The 15,723-nt window shown below is 44.2% G+C and overlaps 1 protein-coding gene across 1 annotated transcript in view; it reads left to right on the top strand.

The window, feature by feature from the left end:
- The window catches only part of Met (MET proto-oncogene, receptor tyrosine kinase), a 79,593-nt gene extending 66,074 nt beyond the window's left edge, over positions 1–13,519 (top strand). The window contains exons 17-20 of the mRNA XM_032906920.1: positions 2,104–2,213; positions 3,394–3,559; positions 10,909–11,045; positions 11,147–13,519. Of these exons, the coding sequence (XP_032762811.1) occupies positions 2,104–2,213; positions 3,394–3,559; positions 10,909–11,045; positions 11,147–11,357 (624 nt within the window). The 3' untranslated portion in view covers positions 11,358–13,519. The remainder of the gene's footprint in view (positions 1–2,103; positions 2,214–3,393; positions 3,560–10,908; positions 11,046–11,146) is intronic.
- Positions 13,520–15,723: the final 2,204 nt, after the last annotated feature.

Genomic DNA, 15,723 nt, shown 5'->3' with positions numbered 1-15,723 from the left:
TATCACACTTGGCTTTTCCATGGATCTGCATTCAGGTTCTCATGCTTACACAGCAAGCATTCACCCCCTGAACCATCTTTCCAGCTCCAACACAAGCATTGGGGTCTTAGAAAAAGCTCCTTGTCAATCTAGCCCAATGCCCAATCAGCTGAGATACGATGCTTTCTTCTCTGTAACATCCATAGGCAGAGGCTGTCTTAGAAGAAGAGGAATAGACCTTTAACAATTCCTGGTGTTGATCATGTGTTGAAATAACGTTTTAGAAAATTTGGGTTACAATGTATTGTGATATGTTTCATCCATCCTCAATTTAGAGTATATATGCGTGTCTTACTCTATATGACACCAAATATTATTGTACTAGACAATAAACAGAAACCATATATATGTATGTTCACATACACACGAGCTTACAGGGTAGGGACTTCGCCTATATTGTTTACTCCTGTGGGTCCAGTGCTCAGCACATAGGCTCTTAATAAATGCTAGTCCAATGGATGAGCTCATGGTTACAGAAGAGGACCACGCCTCTTCTGGGTGCGGGTTTTCTTTACGACACTTAAACCAGGACATAACAGTAGAGTGAACTTTGGCCAGACCAGGGCTGAGGAGAACGGAATGAGGAGCTCCCAGAACTAAACTGGATGGCCTCAGGCTTGGCTACTGCTGTGCAGGTCCCCACGGGAGTCTCCATCAAAAATGACTGTGTAAACATGACGCTAAGTAAGCTCTAGGACATTAAGGAAATAGTTTCTGTTCAGCCAAAAGAATAAAACACCCTCCGGGTGTGGAAATGTTTGCAGATAATTCGAATTAATGTTGCAAAGGTCTCCCTTTAATTCTTGTCATCTCTCTGATGAGTCAGTCAGTGTAAATATGTCACTGTCCTCCCAGGATTAAATCATGGGAGAGATGTTCTACTGTCCGTTACAGAATAGAAGCAGGCCTCTTAAAACCTACAGAGTGGTTACTGGTGCCTAACACGTATGTCCTAAGGGAATGGCTAATCTACAAGATGTAGCCTGTTCATAGGCTAGGTTTACTAGCAGGATCTGCAGCCCTTCTGTCTATGTTCTCACTGGAATATTCTGTTCAGAAGCTCCATGGTAGCTGCTGAAGGAGAGACAGCCCGTTCTGGACAGTAAGACCCTTCTCAGGGCTGTCAGCCACAGTGAGATCTGTAACTTCAGAGTCCAGTCTTACAGTCACTGAAGCCTTTCCTCTGCCTGTGCAGTCTTGGGGGTGGCACTTGTAGAGAACAGCATGCACTGTTCTCTGTGTTGGTCCAGGACGGCTGGATGATGGGCAAGCTGGTGCATTAGTTATGGTGAGCTTCCAACAGACTTTGGTGAATTTCACTTGTCCTCAGGAGTGGTTTGGCTTGTTTCTGTGATCAGCCTACATTCACCAAGTTCCCGATGCTTTGACGTCTAGATCATTGCTGCCTTTAGAGTGTATCTTTCATGTGCGAACCAACCCATGCCTCAGCTACCTCTACATCTGGCTCTCATACTCTAACCTACTGTGTACCCATCCTAATCACACTAGGACCAGGCATGAGACCCCTAGAACAGCCCTGCTGGGAGTATTTAAAAGAGCCAAGGCTGCCTTTGTCCTGCACCTTCGAAAGGAAAGGAAACTACAATAAAGTGTCTCTCCCTTGCTTTCCTCTCCTGCCTCCTGACTATCTCGGATACTTTCCAACACAGCCCTGCGTGTGTGGTGTGCCATACCGCTTTGTATTTGGAAACTGTAAGAAGCAAACTGTCTTTTCAACAAGAATTATCTCCTGATCAATTCCGTCTCATCAGACACATGGAATAATAAAACCTGCCTTTCAAAGCGTCCGTGTTTCCCCATCTGGAAAACAGAGCCTGCAACCCGCCCCCCCAAGCAGAAGTGTGTACAAAACAACCAAAATTTATAGAAAATATGTAGTCCAGTACTTTGTATACAGTACTACTTAACAAATAGTTGTGGTTCTCCGTGGGGCATGAGTTATTATTTGAGACAAGATAGGTCATATAAACATGGCAGCGTTCTGAGCTCACTGTTAGAACACTGAGTGCTTAGTTTATCCTTTTCGACTGTCTTTGATTGCAGAACCCAACTGTGAAAGATCTTATAGGATTCGGTCTTCAAGTAGCCAAAGGCATGAAATATCTTGCCAGCAAAAAGTTTGTCCACAGAGATTTAGCTGCAAGAAACTGCATGTAAGTATGAGAATGCCTCCATTCCTGAGGTGCAAGTGAAGCGTTTCCTCACTACTGTGCTAGTGAGGACGTTTTCTCTCTTCGAAGCAGGAAAAAAAAAATCTGTATTTCCTTGACTATTTGGAGTGAATCTGTAAGCCCCTGGGGTGTAGGTGGGGCTTTTAGTTTTATCAAACAAAGCGTTTAAAAGGTTGCTCCACGGGGGACCTCAAACAGCTGCTCTGTACTCCAGTTCCTTGGTCCTTCCCACCAACAGTCTCCAGTGTTGTGGTTTCACACTGAATTAGTGATTGGGAGAGAGAATTTGATCTCCAGCATTTGACAGTGAAAAGGGAAAGCTGGTAGCGAGAATACCAGCGCACTGTAACGGCAGCTTTGAAAGCAGCCTGCAGAAGCGTTACCAAAAATGGTCTTCGGGAATGGATATACAAAGAACTTTTATTTGTGTCTGGCTGCCCGGCTGTGTAACAACAACAGTCAACAGTTTATAATTGAATCCCGGCTTTCCCTTGCAGAGCACTGATTCATGGCTTGCAATATGTGTGAATCAAAGACCTATGCTATTCATGCTCTACCTAGGTTTTGCTCGGGGCAACATCATAAAAGTACGTTAAACAAGGGATACAGATACACCGTCTTGGTTCGCGCAAAGTGTTTGCCCATGGATGTTGTGTTGTTGCTTTTTTTTAAACATGACAGTTTTCTTGAGTGCTTTGCCTTCTATCTCACTACCTCACTGATACGGAGTTTTATGTGCTGGCTGGCCCATTTTAGAGCAAAAAAATAATAAGATAGCACCCATATGGTCTTCATCCCATGAAACATAGAGGAAGTAAGGTAGCAAGCGAAGACTGCTGATATAGGTCAGGCAGGGTATAGGTCTGGTGCCCTGTTTATTTTGCCACCAAGAAAAGCTAGGTAGAATCCACCTTTACCTTTTCTGCAAACCCACACCATAGCAAATGCCATGTCATTCATCACAGCTCTCTTCAGCCAGTGGAATTTGTAATGTAAATGTCAGGCATTTTTATTCAGGAATCCCACTGTAATTTAGCATTAGTCAATAGGCCAGGGGAAATTATGGATCACTAATACCGACACCACTTTTGAAAATATACAGACATTCAGCACTGCTGTAAATTATTCTACTTCAGTCAGTAATATTTTTTTTCTCCTGTAGGTTGGATGAAAAATTCACTGTCAAGGTTGCTGATTTCGGTCTTGCCAGAGACATGTACGACAAAGAGTATTATAGCGTCCACAACAAAACGGGTGCGAAACTACCGGTGAAGTGGATGGCTTTAGAGAGTCTGCAGACGCAGAAGTTCACCACCAAGTCAGACGTGGTAATGTATACCCATCCTTTCTAAGTCTCTCATTCTGTACTTTCTCTCCCATAGTTGCAGGGTAACATGTTCTTTTAAGAGATTCCAAGGGGCTGGAGAGATGGCTCAGTGGTTAAGAGCACTGACTGCTCTTCCGGAGGTCCTGAGTTCAAATCCCAGCAACCACATGGTGGCTCACAACCATCTGTAATGGGATCTGATGCCTTCTTCCGGTGTGTCTGAAGACAACTACAGTGTACTTATATTCAATAAATAAATAAATCTTTAAGAGATTCCAAACCACTAACTGCAGGGTATCTTCAATCGCAGGTGTAAAACTGGAGTTAACTGTCCAGTGGGTACCAAACTATATTCAGAAATTCTCTTGTCTATTCAAAAATACCTGTAGTCTGAAGCACCACACTGGGCTATATGCCCAGGTCCCGGTAATCTCTTAAAGACCCCATCTCCTAACAGCGGCACGCACAGAAATCTAAACTAGTAATATTTGTATGAGAGTCCAGAGGAAATCATTTCAAAGAATCTACACAGTAAGGAGAGCGGGGAGGCAGAGAGGCTGAAGAGCCAGGAGAGACTACATGGAAGTCAGCGGAAGAGAAACATGTAACAAGCAATGTGGGTGAGGGGAACAGCAAGTCCACTGCTTCTCACTATTCCAGAAGCCTTGGCCTTGGCCTCTAAGGACTTCACAGAGCATGCTCAGAACGTGAGTGCTGCGTGAAACTCCAAGTAGGCTGTTTTACTCACAGGCCACAAGTCAGGAAAAGGGAAATGTCTAGGTAGAAAAGCATCTGATGTTTTACCCTTAAGGATACAACCACAGATCTGTGCTGCCCGTACCCAGGTCATCCTGGAAATGTTCCCGGAGGGAGGCTATGACCTTCCAAAGGGAAGGTCGGCAGCTGCAGAGATGACAAGAGATACAGACTGAGGGTGGTAGAAAGAACTTAGCTCCCTCCCTTGTCAGTCAGAGAGGAGCGGGCTCTATGGATAAACCAAAGAAGCAGTGCACATCTAGTTTCTGATCCTGTGAGGAGGAGGAAGAAGAGATACTGGCGTTTATTCCAGGTGACTAACCCATTGGTTTTCAAGAGTAAATCACAAGCCATGGCAGTGTAAAGAGACTTCTAGGGCTATGAGGTCCATTAAAGGAAGGAAGGAAGGAAGGAAGGAAGGAAGGAAGGAAGGAAGGAAGGAAGGAAGGAAGGAGGAAGGAGAAAGGGAGGGAGGGAGAGAGAGAGGGAGAGCGAGCTCACAAAGTAGAGCCTAATGCCTGAGATTTTGACAGTGAAAGTTTATCTAAACAAGAAGTGAAGAAGTATAAGAAAATGCGTGTTAGAGAGGGACACTGTAACCAAGGTGGCAGGGCAGTGCCTAAGGTGAGAGCTTACTGATCCTCACATTCAGACTTGACCACCTCTGTGTTTACAGGAGGGGAGGAGGTTTAACTACTCAACAGCAAAATTAGACAAAAGACCTGAATGGGCATTACACCAAACACACATGCGACTCCTTAGCTAATAATGAAGAGAAAAGCATGCTCACACAAAGGTTTACATGTAAATGATGGCGGTAGTATTATTCATAACTGTCCCAAATCAGGAACAGTCCTAATAGTCATCAACCTGAGGATGGATAAGTGAAATATGATGCACCTAGAGCTATAGAGATGCCTCAGTCAGTACAGTACTGGCCGTGCAGGCATGAGCACTGAGGGTGTCCCTAGCACCCGGGTAAAAGCTGGGCGAGGCATCCATGGCTCCAGCCCTGGGGTGACTAAGACAGGGAAACATGCCTGGGGCTTGATGTCCGGCTCATCTACTCAAATTGGTGTGCTCCAGGCTCAGTGAGAATCCCCGTTTCCAAAGAGTAAAGGTGATGGGGCTTAGAGCTCAGCCAGGTAACTGCATTTCCTGCCCTGCCAGCATTTTGTAGCAGCTAACACCCTTCTACAAATCAAGTTTCAGGGGGCTCAGCACGCTCTCCTGGCATCTGTGTTCACCAAGCACATGATACACATATGTGCAGGCAAAATACTCATACATCCAAAATATAAATAAGGTGGGTAGATACCCAGAGTAGACCCTGATCCCTGGCCTTACACACACACACACACACACACACACACACACACACACACACACAGAGAGAGAGAGAGAGAGAGAGAGAGAGAGAGAGACAGAGAGAGAGACAGAGACGGAGACAGAGAGAGACAGAGAGAGAGAGACAGAGAGACAGAGACAGAGACAGAGAGAGACAGAGAGAGAGGTGGGCCCTCTAATGCAAAACCATTTGGCAGTATACAAGAATGACTGACATATGCTGCAGTGCAGATAAAACTCCCGAAATTATGTCAAGTGAAAGGAAGCAGACGTAAATGATGAAATGTTCAATGATTCCGCTTGTGAGAAATTTCTAGAAAGCGGTAGAACTATAACCAGAACAGATCAGTGGTTGCCAGTTGCTAAGAGTAGTACTAGGGACAGATTACAAATGGGCCTGAGGGAACTTTCTAGGGTGTTGTGAGTGGGCTAAGACCGGGATGCAGTGGCACCTATGACCTAGTTGAATTTTTCAGCATCATCGATTATATAGTGATATGCAGGTAATTCTATAACTGTAGACATCAACAAGAAAAGGTCTATCCCAAGAGCCACGAAAACTAAGACAAACACTTAAGGGAAACTGCAGATGTCAGTGCACTTCCTCTCTCCCTCTCACTAAAAGACACTGTGCTCTGAAGGGTAAGCCACACACAATGCTGCATTGGCCGACAGTCACTAATTGCATGGAATAATTTGTATGCCGTTTCATTTCAAAGGCAGCATAGTCTTTTGAACGTTGACATGGAACGCTTCCAAGAGCATGTAGTAAATTGAAAGCATCTCGAATCCTACGAGCAAAAACTTGCCTGCGTTTGATTAGGTTCTCTTTTTAGCCAATGCCCAGGTGCAGTTTGGCCACACCAACTACTCTTGGGTGCATTCAAATCTGATAGGGATCACTTCCCATGGAGTTACTCATGCCCAGACAGCCCCGTCCAGTGGCTCTCACTTAGCACAAGCTCTTCACCAAAGTTTGTGTTCTTGCTTGTTCAATCCAGATGGCTTTTCTATGTCCCCATTCTGCCTCTTTTCCCAGAAGGTATCGTCCACCATCCACAGGACCCAGCTCTTCCTTGAAATCCCCCTTTCTAGACACTGGGCCTCCTGGTTTTCTTAACCAAGAAGTTTTCTTTATTCTTCACAGCCTTCTGTCTCCTCCTTGACCAGTTGAAGGAGTCTATTGGTAGGAAGTTACCTACACATAATTACAATCGCCAAGACACCTGCCTAATAAACGTGTTTGTGTGAATATGTTTTCGTTTCATTTTAGATAGGTGCCTGCACGTTCTAATGTTTGAGAAAGTGCCAAATGTTTTACAGAATGGCTGTATCATTTTCTCTCCCCACCGATGATCCCTGTGAGTTCTTGTCATCCAGCATCCTCAACCACAGTTGGCTTTGTCAGATTTGGGAAGTTTAAACCAATCTAATAAAGCTATATTTTCTTCTTAATATACATTTTTCTAATGACTACTCAATGTTGAGCACACCATGTGCCCGGTTTCATCCTTGTATCTTTTTTGATGAGCTGTCTAATCAAACCTTACCTCCATTTCTGTTTGAGTTGTTCGAGTCATTTGTGTATTCTGGATACAGGTGTGCCATCAGACGAGTGTTTTTGTTATAGTCTAGGACAGTGCTTTCTGGAAGCTGTGTCCCTCCATCTCCTGTCTGATGCCGCTGCCTAAGGTGTATGATATTCGAGAGTCCTTTTTCTCCATTCTACTCCTTCTCCACTGCAGACCCTGGATCTGATCAGCCTCTTACAACTCTGGCTTCCTTGTCCTTACCACCCCTACAAAGTTATTCACACTTCAAGGTTATGCTCGTGATTAAAGCATTCTAAGGATTAAATAAACAAGTTGGGTAGGAAGTGATGCCCACACATACTGCACTGTGTGGTGGACGGCCTTCTGGTATCAGGCTTGGGGGAAGGATCCACAGGCTTACATGTTTCTCCTACTGAAGCTCCCTTCCCTGTTCTTATTCAGAATCCTCCATCTGAGGGTTTGTGAACCAACTTCTCCATTTTTTTTTAAATTTTGGGCAGAGTCTTAGTCCTGTAGCCCAGACTGGTCCTAGACTTACGGTGTGGGTGAGGAAGTTCTTGGACTTCTGATACTCTTGCTTCTGCCTCCTGGGTGCTAGAATGATAGGCATACTCTACCATTCCTGGTTTTAAATATACTGGGACAGGAACCCAGGGCTCTGTGCATGCTAGGAAAGCACTCTACCAACTCAGCCATGTCACCGCTAGCGTCTCCTTTTGCCTTAAGCACTTTTGTGGTCACAGCCTCCAGGCATGTGGCAACCATATCTCGCCACTTTCAGGTCAGGCTGGCCCATTTTCAACCTTTGAAACCCCCCCCCACACACACACACACAGTGTTGTTGTGACCATGTCTCCCCATCACCTACTCCACAGGCTAGAAGTGTGACTTCTCCAGTACTAGAAATATCTCTTCCTTTTGGACGAAGATAAGGGCTTAAGACAGGGTCTCTAACACTTCAGTCTGGCCTCAAACTCATTATCCTCCTGCCTCCGTTTCCCAGGCCTATAATTAGAGATATATGCCACCATACCTAGCTTCGTGTGCATACTCTTGCTGCTACACCGCTCCATCCAGAAGTCAGGTGCCATGAAGTCCTGAGTCAGTTTTTGCCTGTTCCTCGAGATCTGTTTTCCCTTCCCTCCTCCCGTAATCTTTCTGACTTCTCACCACAGCTGTGCTGCTTCTCTATCATCAGTCTCTCTTACAGTCCTGTTCTTATTGCCCAACACTGTTAACACTGTTTAATCAGCCCCCGGGACCTATCTGGTAACTTGGACAGTAACCGACTTGTACAGGATCAAAGGTCAATCGACACTTGTTCAGTGGACTTAAATTTTAACTCACGTTCTAGAGCTTAAGCCTTTACACCGTAAGTTTCCAGAGTGAGAGTTACATGGAAACTTTAATAGGAGACTGAGTTGCGAGCGAGACTACCCAGCTCACTCCCGGGAGAGGATTTGTGTTCCCTACTTCGATCAGAGTAGTCAGTGATCTTGACGGCTCTCGAGTCAGACAGGGTGACTCATATTCATAGCACAGCTCTCAGGAGGCAGAGGTGGGACGGTTGCTGCCTACTCAAGGCCAAGTAGACTCCAGAGTGAGACAGTACCCCCATTTCTAAGAGGGCAGGAGAGCTCTTGAGGGCTCGCACAGTGGTTTGGTGGTAGAGGTGCTTGCACACAGGCCTGATGACCTGTCTGTTCCCCATCGTGACCCCACAAGGTGGTAGGAGAGAACTGAATTCTGGGAATTCTTCTCTGACCTGTACATACTGGCCACGGTGCATGCGTGCGCACGCGCGCGCGCGCGCACACAAACACACACACACACACACACACACACACACACACACACCACAAATAAATCATTTGAAAAAGGGAGAGGTGGGCAAAGGAAAGAGCCATTGATATGATTACTTCAGCCACTCTGACAACTAGAGAGCTGACCCCAGAGCTCCATTGTTTTCTTCTGTCTCAGGATTCAGAAACATATATTTCTCTTTTTGCTAAATATTCTGAGCTATATTTGATTCTAACTTCCTTTTGGTATAGATTCTGTTTCTTACACACACACACACACACACACACACACACACACACACACACACACACACACACACCGGCCTCTTGACCTTCCCATAGGCTCTTTTGTATGGAAATGACCTAGAAATGCTGCCTACCAAAGTCTATTGTTCTGAGTCCTCTGCACAGGGTGACTTGTCAAGGTTTTCGCATGTCCCGTGGGGGTGGGGTGGGAGGAATGATATGCATGACCTGTGCTATTTTGAGTAGGGAGCTTTAAATCAAGAGAATGCATATCTGTGAAGTCCAATCGACACAGCCAGACCCGAGGGTCAAGAACTCTTTAAATGTGTATGCCAGTGTGAACTCAGATACATCAGGGGATTTTAGCAACCCTTAGCCCCTCCATGCCTCTCTGGTCTCCCAGTAAAATACTGATACAGCTGTTCCACATTAATCTGGCACTTTAGCATTTTCAGATTTATTAAAATTAGTTTTCAATAGAAAACTGTTGCCTAACAATTGGATTAGTTATGCATTTAATACAGGTTTTTTTTTGTTTTTTTTTTTTTTTACTTACACTGATTTGGAACTTTAACATGAACATTTAGATATGTTTACATTTCTCCCCCTTTTTGCATGTTCACGTTTGTTTGACGTATGTGCCTCTCTGTACATGCATTCGTGTGTGTGTTTGTGGGTGTGGGTGTGGGTATGTAAGCTCATATGCACATGACAGTGTGTTTGTGGAGGTCAGAGGTTGATACTTATGTTTTCCTCAGTCTCTCTCCATTGTGTTTACTGAAGCAAGGTCTCCTGAGCCTGAGTTCTCTGTTTAGCTAGTTTGCCCTAGGGATCCCCTGTGTCTACCTCTCAAAGTCTGAGATTACAGACAGACTGCTAAGCCTGCTCCTCCCTTTGTAGGGCTAGTAATAAGAACTCTGGTCCTTATGCTTTCACAGCAAGCTCTCCGTCCCTAGATATGCTTCCAGTTCCTGTCTCTTTAAATGTTTGTATTTTGATGTTTTGCCTGCATGTGTGCCTGTGCCTGCAGAGGCCAGGAGAGGACTTGGATCCTTAAAACTGGAGATGGCTCAGCAGTTAAGAGTACTGATTGCTCTCACAGAGGACCTACGTTCTGTTCACAACACCCATATTGGGCAGCCCACAACGACCCATGTCAGTTCTGTGGGCATCTTTTTCCACATGGCGCGAATATACTCACACAGACACGCAAACATATATAAACAGGAATTTTTTTAATTCGTTTTTTTTTTAATTCTTGGAGGTCACTTTTATCTATAAAAATCTAAAGTTGTGGCAAAGCTATTGAAGGGGAAGATAGGAACATGTTGGTAATTTGGCCCTTTAAGAAAGAACTCAGAAAATGTACTCCACTAACCACTTATTAAATCTTAAACATCCTGTAGACTTCACACATTCTTTTTGAAAACTATAATTCTTGTAATCTAAGCCTTATCTCATTCTGGTTTAAACAGGCCATGAAATGTATAGCTTACTAGTTCTCTTTAGAGAAATTTTCCCCCTCAATAGAAACTGTGCTAAGTATGTCAAGCAAGGATTAATTGCAGAGAGCTACTGATTTTCCCTTCATAGTAGTGTGGTTAACACTTTGCTCACCTGACTTCTCCTCTCTCTTGTTTTATTAGTGGTCCTTCGGTGTGCTTCTCTGGGAGCTCATGACGAGAGGAGCCCCTCCTTATCCTGATGTGAACACATTTGATATCACTATCTACCTGTTGCAAGGCAGAAGACTCTTGCAACCAGAGTACTGTCCAGACGCCTTGTAAGTAGACTGTCTGGTAGGGTCTTGTGTATGTCTGAAGCTTATGACTTGTACATAAGTACTTGCCGTTGTGTCTCTCACAGAATTTCTTTCTGAAACAGGTATGAAGTGATGCTAAAATGCTGGCACCCCAAAGCAGAAATGCGCCCATCATTTTCTGAACTGGTCTCCAGGATATCCTCAATCTTCTCCACTTTCATTGGGGAGCACTACGTCCATGTGAACGCTACTTATGTGAATGTAAAATGTGTTGCTCCATATCCTTCTCTGTTGCCATCCCAAGACAACATTGACGGTGAAGCGAACACATGACGGATAAGAGGCCCGCCAGCCCCCTTCTAAGAAACAGTACTGGCCTAAACCAGTCTATACCTTCTTCAACAGTTCTCACTGCCTGGCCTTTGGAAGGTCACCCAACATTTCTTGTTGTTGTTGTTGTTGTTTTGTTTTTCTTGTTTTTGTTTGCTTTGGCCATAACTGCAGCACAATGAGACACTGACTTGCTGTTTCAAATTCCCGGATTCTAAGGGATTTCTCATCTGACAGTGCATTGGAAACAGAATCGTGCTCCCCACAGGCTGGGGACCAACGGCCGCCTGCAGCTATGACAGCACTCCTGTCTCAGTGGAGTTCTAAATCTCAGTTCTGGCTTGAAGGTTTTAAAAATCAGGTTTTTTTTTTGTATATATATATGGATACAGATACAATGAACTTTGAAGATTTCTCATAGAAAACGCAGAAGAGATGGCCTCGCTCAAGTTAAATGTGGCGGTCCCAGCAGGCTGCTTGTTGGAATTCCAGTATTTTAAAAATATTTTTGTTGTGTTGTGGTCATGAACATTTTCCATTTCTGATATTGTCTACCCATCAGGCAAACATTCCCGTTTAAACATTTATATACACATTCCTTTGGTTGGAGGAATAGCCACAGACAATGCACTTATTTTCAAAATAGCATGACATGAGGTGTGTTTATAAATTATCAGGGATTTATGTATTGTACATAGATGACAATAGGGAGATTTTTTCAAGAAATAACTTTGTTACAGTAAAATATTTGTCATTTAAAACTCAGCTGTTTAGCGAGGAGTGTTGGCTCACACCTACAATCCCAGCATTTGGGAAGCTGAGGGAGGCAGACTTCCACAAGTTTGAAACCAACCTTGGCTACCTAATGATTTACAGGCCAGCATGGGTTACAGTGTCTGTCTTAGCGAACAAACATTCAACTCTTTGAGGAGGATTTTGTTCTGATCTAATGAATGTGAACATTAAAAATTTTTATCTGTTTTTTAATGGCAACTTTGAGAATAAGTAACTTGTGGTGGTAAATCTTTTTAGAGGCAACTCAGTATGTTTTTAAAGGCCAATAAGACTGAATGAAGAGTTCACTATTCCCAGTCACTGCTAATGTGTAGAACAAAGAAAGGGTCAATGGACAAGAAATATATACTGTTTTTCAGGAGGAGCCTTCTCACCTAAAACAATTGAATCCAACACTTTGGGGAAGTCTCATTTTTTTTTTGCATTAGGGCATATTTTAGGTTAAACAAAAGCATATTTTAGAAACCAACAAAAGGCCAATTGAAAATCTTGGATGAATAGTTACTCTGGACAGGGCTTTGGATGTGTTCTGCTCTGTGGAATTTTGTGCTTACTACTGTATAGTGCATGTGGCTTAGGTTGCTCTAGCTGGTTTTGTCCGTGTAAACATTGAAAGTATTATATTTTTATAGAAATGTTTATTTTTTAATGATGTATGAAAATTTTTGTTAGGCCGCAGAAGTATGGGAGGTATGTGAGACTGGGTTCGGCAGCAGCCTGATTTTTTTTTTTAAATGGCTGTAAGTTGTGATAAGGAAGTGTACTGATTGCCAGTACACTCCACCCTCATTACGTCACCGGGACTTGGAGCCAAGGGTTAATAGAGCAAGCTATGACATGGGTGTGCTCTGCTGAGACCCAATAGTTGAATTTGGCTGTTGTTGCAGGAAAACGATGGCAATCAACAGGTCTTTGATGGTGGTGGAACATATCAGAACCCATAAGGAACTGTAGTCGAGATTTATTTCAATTCAGATGTTACCGCTTCGTAACTATGAAGAGTAGTGCCAGTTCACAGAGCACTGTCAATGGCTGACAGCAAAACATGATCTGCTCTGCAGAAAGAGTTGACTGCCATTACGAGGCCAAGAGAATGAACAGAAAATGGCACCAGGAACAGAAAGAGCTGTGGGAGACACCCATACCTGTATATACATGCCCCAGAAAGCTGTAATGTGAACATCATGTTTCCTATTTATGAACCTTCCTAGGGCAATGCGTCTGGACAGACTGTGAGAGGAAGTCATTCTCCTAAGATACTTGTCACTGCCTTTACCTGCACTTGAGCTGAATGGTACTCCGTGTGTTAATAATTGTTCTGGTAAATCATACAGTGAAAATAAAATGACGTAACATCTTGTATACTGTGAGTTGACTGTAGCTGGTCATGCTTGATTACCTACCTCATTTACATAATGACAGAGGAAGCCTAGGATTGATTTCACCTGGCTCCGTGGCCCAGATGCTGATTCCTTAATGGATGGGCAGTAGCGACATAGATTTGCATGCCTGACTCTCTGGAAGTCTCTGTGTTGCCAAGGGTGGTTTGTCCTGAGTTTTTAATTCCCTGCATTTTTCTGACAACCTTTCCCCTGCTATCGTCCTTAGTTTCGTTTTAATTTGGAGTTCTTCTCCAGCAAGAGAGTATCCATGGGCCAGAAGCTGAGGCAAAGGAACTTCAGTGCAGTTGCCAGAAAGAAAGCTGGATACACAAGTGCAATTGGAAAGAGATGTCTTTTTGCCTCCTCAAAATCCCCCTTTTGATGTACACATGTACCCACCCTGTGGGGCCTTTGACTATCAGAGAAGCTACAATCAGCTCATCTCTATATTCTCAAAAACGAAAAAGGGGTTCAAAGATGAGAAGTCCACCATCTAAGAATTGAGTAGCACTTTGGGGGATATCTGATTCTTTAAAAATCCAAGTTTGTGCTGTTGTTAATAAAATACAGTGGGGGGAGGCTAATTTGTTAGTTCCTGTACACAGCCAGGAGATGCTGTCTTACACAAAGTTCAGTCTTCTGTCTTTGGAAGAGAGGCTCCTGTCATCTTCATATCCCTAGTATTTGGACCCTTACCGTTACTGAACTGAGCTTGCTGTTTCATTTCCCGCCAGCCACTTTAAACCAGCAGGAAAAGTTCTTCGCTATGCATCTCCTGTGACATTTGGTGAACACCAACACAGGACATGTGGTTAGGAACCTTCTGAGGAAAGAGATCATCTTAGTTAGGGTTTCTGTTACTGTGACAAAACATCACGACCAAAAGCAATCTGTGGAGGAAAGAATTGACTTTAGCTTACAGTTACACATCACTGTCCATCTTCCAGGGAAGTCAGGGCAGGCAATCAGAGCAGGAACCTAAAGGCAGGAGCAGAACCAGAGGCCGTGGAGAGGGCTGCTTCCTGGCCGCTCTACATGGCGTACATGAACTTGCTTTCATGAAGCTCTCAGACCACCCACCCAGAGGTAACACTGCCCACAATGAGTGGCCTCCTACATCAATCATCAATCAAGAAAATACACCTCAGTCTTAGGCTTGCACACAGGCAAGACTGGTGGGGATATTTTCTCAACTGAGGCTCCTTTAAATAGACTCTAGCTTGTGTCAAGTTGACATAAAACTAGACAGCAAAAAAAAAATAAATAAATAATAATAATAATAATAATAATAATAATATGGGCTAGAAGATGCCTTAGTGGTTAAAACGCTTGTCGCACAAGCATGAAGACTGGAGTTCAGATCCTGAGAACCCACAGAAATGACAGGTAATCATGGCCACCAGCCTCTAATTCCAACTTCTGAAAGGGGATCTCCAGAATAAGCAGGGTCTTAATAATGGAAATTCTGCTTCAAAAAGTTATATAGGAAGTATGCTGGCTAGTTTTATCTCAACTAAAGACAAGCTAGATTCATCTGGGAGGAGGGAATGTCAACTGAGAAGATGCCCCTACCAGGATGGCCTGTGGGAAAGACTGGTACGTTTTTCTAATTAGTGATTCATATGGGTGGTCCCAAACTACTGAGAAGAGTGCCCCACCCTGGATCCCTGTGGTATAAGAAGACAAACTGACAGAGACCTGCCTTGCATGCCATGCACTGGTGGAGGAGCCAATACAATGAGCAAGAATATCATGGAAAGAAAGAAGCAGAGCAGTTTGTGCACTCTGAAGAGAGACAGGACTGGAGATGAACTGGTAAGGAACAGCCTGATGTGAGGAACCTGCACTGACACCTGAGGCCATAGTGATGTCTGGACCCATGCAGTTGCCAATGGCCGTGTCTATATTTGTGTCGCAACTGCAGCAGGGATCTGTGCTGATGACGCTGGCCCATGTTACCATCAAAGGCCCTGTGGACATCTATGCTCTGGGCTGTTACCTGGGGCCATGTTGATATCTGAGGACTGCTCTGAGCTGTCCCCACCCTCACCAGCTGTGGCACGTAGGTGAGCTGTTCCTGTCTAGCACCTGGGCAGTAAGGGAGAGGTGACCCTAGTGGCTTGAACAAAGGAGAACTGGCAGGCTGACCAATTGAGCTACCACCCAGGCCCACATCCAGGGCTTTAAGTTGT

The sequence above is a fragment of the Rattus rattus genome, chromosome 6 (genome assembly GCF_011064425.1).
Source record: "Rattus rattus isolate New Zealand chromosome 6, Rrattus_CSIRO_v1, whole genome shotgun sequence".
NCBI classification, from domain to species: Eukaryota; Metazoa; Chordata; class Mammalia; order Rodentia; family Muridae; genus Rattus; species Rattus rattus.
The sequence above is the reverse complement of the archived record's forward strand: the minus strand, read 5'-3'. Positions and strand labels throughout refer to the sequence as shown.